General features: G+C 47.6%; 1 protein-coding gene across 2 annotated transcripts; it reads left to right on the top strand.

Moving 5' to 3' along the window:
* The first annotated feature begins 548 nt into the window (after positions 1–548).
* ANKK1 (ankyrin repeat and kinase domain containing 1) lies at positions 549–7,450 on the top strand. 2 transcript variants are annotated; one of them, XM_065040237.1, is made up of 8 exons: positions 549–808; positions 2,659–2,953; positions 3,218–3,369; positions 3,749–3,798; positions 3,896–4,051; positions 4,310–4,428; positions 5,143–5,188; positions 5,560–7,450. In XM_065040237.1, exons 1-8 carry the CDS (start codon positions 621–623, stop codon positions 6,906–6,908), a joined length of 2,355 nt encoding a protein of 784 aa, XP_064896309.1. In that variant the 5' UTR covers positions 549–620; the 3' UTR covers positions 6,909–7,450. The 2 variants fall into 2 exon arrangements, with proteins under 2 accessions (XP_064896309.1, XP_064896310.1); XM_065040238.1 differs by lacking the exon at positions 549–808 and adding an exon at positions 2,058–2,290.
* Positions 7,451–10,747: the final 3,297 nt, after the last annotated feature.

The following is a 10,747-nucleotide window of genomic DNA, read 5'->3' as shown; positions in this document are numbered from 1 at the left end:
CTCCTGCAGGCACTTGACAGCATGCTTCAGCCCCGGGGCGACCGCTCCGGCTCACTGCGTTTGGTCCTTTTTCTATTGAAGCATTTTCTCAGGTTAATGCGTTCATGTTTACCACATGTTAGTTCTGGGGTCTCTGTTCTTTACCCTTCTGGAGTGTTTTCTGCGCCTCCACCCAGCTCACCCATGCAGTGCCGCACTGTGGGTTTCTCTGGGTGTGAGGCCTGCCTTCCTTTGAACTGTGGTCTGCCTCCCTTTCACCCAGCCCATAGTGATGCCCCAGGTGAGAAATCCCATCTTCAGCGCCGTGCAATTGCTCAGGGGTTGTTGCATTGCACTGGTTTCACCTTGTACTCTTTATTTGCTCACCCAGCGCTTGGTATGAGAGAGAAGGGCAGCCTTATGGAAATGTGGACGTACACCCCGCCTGGCCAAGCTCGACGCCATACCTGGAATTAGGTAATGCAGCACTTCTGCATATCAAACAAGAGTGACACTGCGGATCCACCTCTTAGCAGCAACATGCTCCACCACAGGTAACTCCCCACCTCCCTGTGCAAGTCCTTTGTTCTTCTCTGATCCGGCCAGAGCAGGAGGCAGACGGCCAGACTGCCCTCGCTACCATGGCTCTGGAGAAAGACAGGCAGCTGGGCAGCTTAACTGTCTTTAACAAGGAGGATTTTGAAGAAGACTGGGTTAAAGTGGCCAGCGGAGGCTTCGGGCACGTGTACCAAGTCAAGCACAAGAAGTGGCGAACGGTTTACGCGGTGAAGTGCTCTCCGTACCTGCTGCAGGACTCCAGCGCAGAGAGGTAACTGTGTGGCCTTTCCTAGCTCAGCAGCTCAAACGGTCAGAGCGATCGGTGGTGATTTGGTGCTAAAGCTGAAGGAAATATTCACATGGCTTCTTCTCCATTGGAAGTCAAGTTTTTAGTACCCAAAGGAAGTGGAAAAAACACCAGTGATCTGGAGTTCTGCTTCTCTTTCTTTCTTACCTGTGTATGTGCAAGTGGGAAAGTAACACTTTTTTAGGGCAATTAGCGTTGAAATAGGAGGCTGAAATAGACATCTTGAACTAAACATGGGCATGTGGATGAAAGCAGCCTGGTTACTTATTTGCAGCTTTCACTGGACATTAGAGCTAACAGGTACCTATTAGACTAAATTAATCATTTTAAGATCCAGGTTTAAAGCTGGGGGACAGAGATTTCCAGCTGGTTTTGCTCACGCAGTTCTCTGCTCCCTCGCTCGCGCCCTCCGGACATGCTCTTCTCTTTCCATGTGCACCCGCACCTTCCGTTTGCTTTTTGCTTTGTCTCTCACCTGCAGAGGCTTTTCTGCTGAGCACCTTGGGGCTGGAGACACAAAAGCCAGGTAATTACCGCCACTACCCATCCAATGCAATATATATACCATATAGGCAGCCTCCATGAAAAACAACCAAGTCAGTGAAGTTATTTATTCTAAAATGTTGTTCTTCTCAGGTTGGAAGGATTCTGCCTGGTTAAAATCACATGCTTATGTGACTTCTTGTAATCTGACAACAGTTGATATGGTTCAATCCAAGCAGTGACTGTCCTATTTAGTTCGCACTGCTCACGCTCTTCAGATGTTGTTTGCGTTTAATTCTCTTTGGGGAAATAAAGTGAGCCCAGTTAATCACTTTTACTCCTGTATATATCAATTCTGGTAGATTTAATCATATGGCTTTCATGGATTATCTCAGCTCCTAGTGTGCACTGCAGAAGAATGGTTGAATTGTAGTGTTTATAGTGTCACTTCTTTCTCCGTGTTCATCATCTTCTGGGACGGGGAACAATCAATCTGCACCCTGTACGCTGAGGGCTGCAGCTGTGTTAAGCCTGTGTTAAGCTTTTCTTCCACAGTGGGGAATACAATTCCTGAGATTCCGCAGTCCAGAGGAACGTTTTGCGGTGGGGAGCCTGCTAGAGGAAGTCTGGCAGGAGGATTTGCATAGCTGAACTATGTTTAGAGCTGTCAGTGGCCTGGAATAATGTTGTTGCAAGCCCAGATTAATTCCCAGGGCGTTCTTTTTAAATGCAGCTTCGCCCCTTTACTGCTTGGCTGCAGTCAGCATGCTCTGGGCACCCCGACTCGTTCAGCAGGTTGGGAAATGTACAGATTTAGTGAGGCAGGTCTATGGACAGACATGTCTAGACTCCTTTTGGCACCAGAATCACCACGTTCATGGACAGAAAGGCAGAGGCACAGGGACAGGGATGGCCCAGGGGAGCCCTCTGGCCCTGCCAGCTCCCGCTGCTCAAGCTCAGCAGGTCAGTGTGTCAGGGACCCTGCAGCTGCCACCGAGGCTGCCCTGGGGACATGGGAATGGAAAAGGCTTTGAATGCTTTCTCTAGGAGCCTAGTGCTTGAATTTTGCCCAAGCAATCCTCAGCTCATTTTGAAAAGCCATAACATGCTGTATGTTAGATTTTAGTCTGCAAAAGATCACAATACGGTTGCTTTACCACCAGTTCAAGGGGCAGAATGGCATGCATGTCTTTGGAATGGGCAGAGCTGCTTGCAAAGGCTGTCACCGAGCTGCTGTATGCTCACTTAGCCTGTGAATCCACTGCTGCCAATTCTTGGTTTCACTGTTGGTTTGGTTTGGGTTTTTTGGGGTTTGTTTGTTTGTTTTCCAGGACCAGTATGAACTGTCTCATGGAAGAGGCAACCAAGATGGAGAAAATCAAATTCCAGCACATTGTCACCATCTATGGGGTCTGCAACAGCCCTTTGGGGATAGTGATGGAATATATGGCAAGAGGGTCCTTGGAGAAAATTCTTCCCACTCACAAAATGTCGTGGCAGCTCAAATTCCGGGTTATCCATGAGATGGGCTTGGCTATGAATTTCCTGCACAGCATGACGCCTCCTCTGCTGCACCTAGATCTAAAACCAGGGAACGTTCTCCTAGATGGGAATATGCATGTCAAGGTATGACCTTAACGCTGTGTTTGTAGGGGCAGGCTATTTCTCAAATAAGAGAAGGGTTATTTTTGCAAATGACTCCAGAACCCTCACAAGTTAGGACTCAGTTAAAACCACTGGCTACCATTTTACCAGGGCTTTATCAACCTTCAGCTCCTAGGCACCTCCTCATATCCCTGGTCATGATGGGTAGAGGTATCTCCCAGCTAATACAGGAGGGGTGGGATTGTGAGCATTGCGGGGGGAGGCTTTAATGTTTTCTGCTTGCAGATCTCAGACTTCGGGCTATCAAAGTGGATGGAGCAGTCTAGCCGAATGCAATATATCGAAAGCTCTGCTTTGAGAGGCACTCTGAGCTACATCCCCCCCGAAATGTTTCTGCAGAACAGCAAACCCCCGGGAATCAAGTATGATGTGTACAGGTGAGGGCTGCCTTGCTGGTCAGAGGTCACACAGTGTTGCCACCTGGCTCTTACACAGCACGTTGCCTCTTTTGGGTTATATTCTGGCTCCCTGCCTTGCATAACTCGACGTGAATAAAGTGAAAAGGCACAGAGAGCCTGACTTTCACAGGAAATGCTCTAAGCCACTCGCCCCCTATACCAGTTCTTTTCCCAAGCCACCAGAGATGCGTGTGATGATTCACAAGACCTTGTCCTTTTGGTATTGGGGATGAAATCCTTTCATCTTGAAGAACTTGTTTCCTAATTTTCCCATTTCTCAAGAAGATGAAAGCAATAAGCGAATTTTATGTTCATGTACATATGGGAGTGATTGCTCATGATCTCTCCTTGCCTGCAGCTTTGGAATTGTCATTTGGGAGGTGCTTATGCAGAAGAAGCCTTATGCAGGTAAATATGGACGCTTCTTGTGTGCTCTGCACTTCTGCAATGTCTATTGCAGCCGTCTTCACAGAGAAAAAGCCCAGTGCACGTTGCTCTTTTCCAGGAGCCAACATGATGGCCATAATAGTCAAGGTTGCAGCTGGGAAGAGGCCCTGCCTAGAACCCATCAGCGACGACTGGCCGGGGGAGTGCCAGCAGATGGTTGACTTGATGAAGAGGTGTTGGGACCAAGACCCTCGGCAAAGGCCAAGCTTTACAGGTGCAGCGGCTGACTGTGATGTGGATTAGCCGAGGGTCTGCTGCATGGAGCAAAAAGTGGGGGACAAGCTTGCACACGACACTTTGCCAGTTAAATCACCTATTGCGTGGAAAAGCTTGGTAGCCATTTGCTGTCAACACATCCTCCTTCTCCCTCTTTCCTTCCTCCTTGCATGGTCGATATGTAGAAGACTCCTGCAGCCTCGGGTTCTCCACGTGTGGGTGGTGTGCACAGCTGACGGTCTTTTTGCTCTGGCAGATATCCCCGTGGAAACAGACATGCTGCTGTCGCTGATCCAAAGCCTTGTAGTCGATCCAGAGAACGAGCGCCTTGTTAGGAAGATGTCCCACAAGCCTGCCATCTCCGGGAACCAGCAGGTGAGGAAGGCTCCCTGCACCACTGGAGGGTCCACTGTTCTCGCCCTTCTCGAGACTGTGTTCCCTGCTTCATCACTGTTCATCATCAGGCAACAAGGGCACAGCAGCAACCTTTGCACGGTGTGTTTGCACAGGTTGTACGTCTGTAATTCATTTTTAAATCCCTGTGTTGCTCTGACTGGAATTAAACAAAACAAACCCCATGGTTTTCAAGATAGTTGCAATTTTAGCCCAGCTACTGGAGGGTAGTTTTGCCTAGAACTCAGCTTCATGCAGTGAGAAGTAGCTGTTGATCACTGTGGCTGTTTTGAGGTTTTGCCTGGTTGTGCAAGGAAAGAGATGCCCGGGTACAGGGTATTGAGGAGGTGGGGACGTTTGGGTTCCCTGTACCACGGAGAAAATGACCAGCTGGGATGCTGCCGTGAGTATGTGCTGCGATAAGGAAGGAGAATATATGTGCATTTGGGAGCAAATGAGTAAGAGGAGGAAAACTTAGTTCATATCCAGAGATCATGTTCAGGCTCCTGCATTCCTGTTAGGGTCGTCATTTCCTTTGCTGAGTTTTGGATGCAATAACAGAATTGGTTAAAAACCCCTCAAACTACAGTACAAAACTCTAGAGCAGCTGCAGAGAAGCACTCTGTGCAAATGCTGTAGAATGCAAATAAACAACTTTGTCTTATGGCTTTTTCTTTTCCCCTTCCTGAAAATGAGAGTGATAAAGAAGAGTTCACGTTCCCCCAGGATGCTGGAAGTGCTGGTAAGTAGCGGACTTTCTTTATAATTCAAAAATAAAGCAGGGGAAGCCTACCAAATCAGCCTGTTTCCTCGCTCTCCAGGGATAAGCGTGTGGCTCAAGAAAGTTTTTAATGTGGATGACTTTTTCAGTTAAGGAAAATGATCCTTACAGGAAATAGCAGATACAGCTCCTGTGAGGGAGAGTCCAAGCGTCTTGCTGCTTTCTAAGAGGCTGCATGTAGTGCTCTTGCCTCGTTTCATATTCCTTGCCTCTAACATGCCTTTTGTTTCGTTTCGTACTGTGAAGATTCAAAGATTCTCCCTCCCATCTGGTGCACACCAAGCTATTTCACTTGGTCTTACCCTCTCCTGTTTTGTTTCCCCTGCCTTTAGAAACTGATAATCAGGAGGTTCATATCCCACCTTCTTACAGTGAGACTGAACATGCAGAGGACATTCTGCCTGAGGAAATCTGCAGAGTCCATGAGAATGGCCTCACGTTGCTTCACCTCATGGTGATCCAGGGCAATGTGGAAAAGGTGAAGTTTCTCCTGAGCCGCAAAGCCAATGTGAACAGCCAGGTGGTGTGTGGCTACACCCCTCTCATTATGGCTGTTCAGAAGAGGTCGCCAGAGATCTGCTCACTTCTGATAGAGCACGATGCAGACATCAACATGCCTGATGATGATGGTTGGACGCCTCTTCACTTCGCTGCTCAGAATGGGGACGACAGAATTGTACGCCTCTTGCTGGACCACCAGGCGCGGGTGAATGCTCAGGAGCATGACGGGTGGACCCCCCTGCACTTGGCGTCACAGAACAACTTTGAGAATGTGGCCCGAGTGCTGCTGTCTCGCCAGGCTGACTCCAACACCCAGGAGCTGGATGGCAAAACTGCCCTCCATGTGGCAGCTTGCTTTGGACACGTCAGCTTGGTGAAGCTGCTCGCCAGCCAAGGGGCAGACCTGGAGAAAAAGCAGAAGAACCACAGAACCCCACTTCATGTTGCTGTGGAGAGGGGGAAGTTCAGGGTGGTCCATTATCTGCTAAAGAAGGGAACCTCTGTCAACAGCCTGGACCAAAACCATTACAGTGCCCTGCACCTGGCTGTGGTGAGGGGGAAGTACCTCATCTGTGAGAAACTCATCAAATACGGAGCCAACGTGGAGCTGAGGACAGACAAAGGTTGGACTCCCCTGCACTTGGCGTCTTTCAAAGGACACATTGAAATCATCCACCTGCTAAAAGGCAGCCATGCCAAACTGAACGCCAAAGGAAGCATGGACTGGACGCCGCTCCACTTGGCCACTCGCTACAGCGACGAGCCGGTGGTGTGCGAGCTGTTGAGGTGTGGGGCAGATCCCAACATCGCTGAGAAGTCACACTGGACCCCCCTCCATTTTGCAGTCCAGCGGGGCTCCTTTATGACCGTCATCAATCTCCTGGAGTGCAAGGCAGACGTCAATGCCAAGAACAAGGTGGGCTGGACACCCTTGCACCTTGCTGTCCTCAAGGGCAACATGGCCATCATAAAGACGCTGATTAAGGCTGGTGCTCTGCTTGACGTGGAAGATATCACGGGCTGTACAGCCCTCCAGTTGGCAATTAGACATCAGAGAGAAAACATCATTACGCTGCTTCAAGGCAAGGACTCGTTGAGGAACAAATTGGGGACTCAGACTCTGGTGAATGATGCTAAGATTTCAAGACCCAGATTTGTTCCAGGAAGAACAGACTTGTAGATCACTCAGTCTGGTGTCTATGATTTGAGTTATTTAATATCAGGTTCTATGCGTTAAACCCCCATAGCTTGGTGATTACAGGAGAATACCTTTTTTTTAAGAGACATTTTTAAGCACAAACACTAAAAGAGTTAAAGGAATTGGAGCTGCGGAAGGAAGCCCACAACTTATTTTCCAGGGTCTGACAAAGCTCATAGAACATTTTAGCTTGGTGATGCTGCCTTTAGGCACTGCTTTCCTGTTCTAACGCTAACTGTGCTGGGATGGAAATGGGTATATGTATGCTTCCTTTTCATATGGGCAATGCTGAAACTGTGCACAGCGACACACATATGTGTCTACGCAGATTTTATTGCTTTTATTTCTTGTTTTCCTACAGAGCAGATTGGTGTAAAATGGCCTTGGCACAGGTGGGAATTGAATCATGATATTCTCACCTACTGCTGCAAATAGGCACTAAGCATATGGTATGGCAATGTGTCAGATTTTTTGACATCTCATTTGTGAAACAAGAATAAAATAAAACAGGGAAGGAAGAAAAATCACTGGTAGAAAGTATTTAAACGGATGCAACACAGATGAAAGCAATTCCAGAATAATTCTACTCCACCCCGTCAAAAGAAAAGAGCCAAGAGCTTTTATCCTAAGCGTTCAATTTACTGATTGACTGCATCTCCACTTCAGAGTTTGAACACCGAGGCTGTCATTAGAAACATGGCTATAAGGAGAAGCCAAAAAGTGGGTGCAGTTCTGAACCTCGTTCCCTGCCATGAGCGCTACCGGTAATCCCCAGTCTTAAGTGCGAAATGCTGCTGTGGGACTTTCATAGTCTGGTTGGAAAGTTTCTCCTTAGAAAAGCAGTATCTGTTTTGGGTTACCCCGAATTCTCAAAGCACTTTTTCTTTTTTAACGAGCACCTGAGAGGGTTGTCAGGCAATTACTCTGTGGAAACAGGCAGGTGGGGCTCCCAAGACCCAGCTGTGGGTATTAGCTCAAAAGGCTGGTCTCTAGCAGGCTTTGAGTGGATGGCGTCTTCTGGAAGCAGAAGAGATGTTGAATTCAGTTGCCCAGATTCAACCATTTCTGCTGAAAATATGCTTCTGTTGTGAGTAGAGTAGAATTTATGACAAGTATATCCTGGTTTTATGTGTGGTCCTGCTTGTGGGAGTGGTTTTTGGAGAAGAATGAGGAAGGTTAGGGAGCAGTGTAGTCTGTGGGTATGCTGCAGAGTGTTCTGGAGAGCAAGGAGGCTTGCTAGCCCCAGACAAGAAATCATCACTTAACGGCTGATACCCCAGAGAGCTGGCTGTCTTCAGATGAAGTTTTAAGTCATGTATCTGCTGGGAAATAATTCTTCATCTTCATTGGGAAGATGTTCTAGAGCTTGAGTATTTCTCTAGAGAACATATGGTCTTCAAGGAGGTGATTCTTTTGGCACAGTAAATAGCACTTTTGTGTAGCCGGTGGCAACCCTATGGTAATTTGCTAAGCACTTCCAAAACATGCCTGAGATGATGACTTCCTTTCATCATCTTAACTGGAAAGATGCTGCAAAGCAAACAAATAATCCACAACTCTGCAGGGGAGAAGATGCGTCTTTCCTGATGGACACTGTTAACTGGGAGTCGTGTTGCTTTTTATCCTTTATAGATGGAGAAACAGACATGTGTATTCGTGCGTGCAGTGCACTTCAGGTCCCAGCACACACACCAAAGCAGCAATGCAAACGTGTAATTTGCCTCCTGCGGTGAGGGAACGGTGGGTCCGGACAGGCGGGCTTGCCGGGTCCGAACAGAGAGCTGTTACAGCTCCAGCGCCGCGACTGGGCTGGAACAAGTGGAACTGTGCTGGAGCCCATCTCCTCTAGCTGAGCATCAGCTCTGCTGGTATTCCAGTGTTGTCTTTAGTGCTTTAGCCACTCAGAAATGTCCCGGTTCTTCATTTTGTGCAAACAAGGATGAATGCATATGACAGAGACGTCCTTTTCAGCTCTGGCCAACAACTAGAACTGCTCTAGTGCAGGGCGGTTCTGTTCAGTGGCCTCCTCTAGGCTCGGTGTGTCTGAGAAATGCTTATTGTCCAGAAAAAGCTGGCAGTTGTTCGATCAAGAGGGAGGACAGCAGGTTTAAAATGCTCTGTGAGGGCTAAGCTGTACTGTGACGTGTGAGTTATAACTATCTCTCATTGTTTAATACAGCAGACCTGCTTTTCTTCTCCTTCACGTTAAAGATTAGGATGATCCTAAACTGGACATGTGGCTGGCGGTGGCTCCTCTAATTAAAATGTCGTATTTCTCGTATTTAAACAGCCTGGAAATCTCTTGCTGAGACTGAAACTGTTTAGCTGTTGTTAAGCTGTCAAAGGCACACCATTAAAGACGTACGAGGCACAGACTGATAGCTCTCCCTTGGTGTGACATCTTTACTGCAATATCACTCTGAAGATGTTTTTCTCAGTGTGATGCTTGAAATTCTGCGAGATGATGGATGTGACTGGCAATGGGGATACTGGGCTCCCTGTACCAGTGATGCCTTAAAAAAAGAAATCCAACAGCCCAAACAACAACCTGAAACCTCAGCGGTAACTTCAGTGTGTCCAGGGAGGGGTTTTGTGGTTTGGGTTGTTGGTTGTTTAGTTGTTTTCTTCTTAAATGAGTGCTCTCAAGGGCTCGAATTTGTGACGGGAACCTCTGGTGTTCAGTTTACTTCCCTAAATCCCCAGGTAGCAGATGGGAAGCAGGGGGAGGCGAGGCGTGAAGGACCAGCCCCTGCCTGCTGTGCGCAGCGTGTTTCCCGGCTCGTCTGCCTTGATCACAGTTGTTGTTTTCACCGAGTTGTAGAGCATGAGAATGAAAAGCAGCGTGGTTCACTTCCCCTGCCTTCCCCGGCTCTGTGCAATTCCTTGCTGATCTCCGTGCACTCCTACATGTGATGGCATTTGTGGTATATGATATAAAAGCAGTTGAGGAACATGCTGATATGATATGGAAAAGGAAGGACTTTAAATTCTCCCTATATATATTTTTAAGTACCAGTATATGTCAGCTAATGTCACGTGATGTTTTCTTCCTTCCTCCTCTTCTTGGGAAGAGTTGTTGAAGGATTTAAGGTACCAGAATCCCTCATAAGTGCTGAGCAATGTCAGGCATTAAAGGTGTGATTGTTCAGTAAAGGTGGTTTGGGTTCTTGATGTTCATGTCCAGTTCTGAAAACTCTACAGCTGAAACATATTGGGGGTTGTGCGGGTCTGTAGGTAACTCAGTTGTGAGTTCTGGGCTTTCCTGTACCAGCGAGGCCGCTGGCTGCTTGTCAGACGGGAACAAGGGCAGATGTTCCCAACTGCCACCGGCTTCACATGGAAAACTGGGGTGGGGAAGCATGGGTTTGTTTTCCACATGAGACAGCCTAGATCCTGTCTTGGACCTCTGCAGAGTAACACAAATGGTGATTATAACAGTCTGTTTTCAGATATAATTCGTGTAACTCTGGACACTGCTAATCTTGTGATTTGATGAATGTTATCCAATAATGTCAGTGAATGGTGTGAAATGAGAAGGAAGTCAGAAGCAGGGAATTAGCCTAGAATAAATCTCCTCTTACAAATCTGCAAAGAGAAAGCCGAAACAAGAAGTGTCCCATTCCAGTTATGTTCTATTGGAATATCGATAATACAGCAAGTGTTGCTTGGTAACCAGTCCCAAGTAAAACAAAGAGGACACTCAGAAGAGTCCTCCCTTGAATAATAATATCTTGTAATGAGGGCCGGTGCAGGAAATAACCCGGCTATTGCGAGGAAGCAGCGCTCAGCGCGCTGTGATCTAGGGAGGATCCTTAACTGCC

The sequence above is a fragment of the Columba livia genome, chromosome 24 (assembly GCF_036013475.1).
Source record: "Columba livia isolate bColLiv1 breed racing homer chromosome 24, bColLiv1.pat.W.v2, whole genome shotgun sequence".
NCBI classification, from domain to species: Eukaryota; Metazoa; Chordata; class Aves; order Columbiformes; family Columbidae; genus Columba; species Columba livia.
This window is presented reverse-complemented; position numbering and strand designations above follow the sequence as displayed.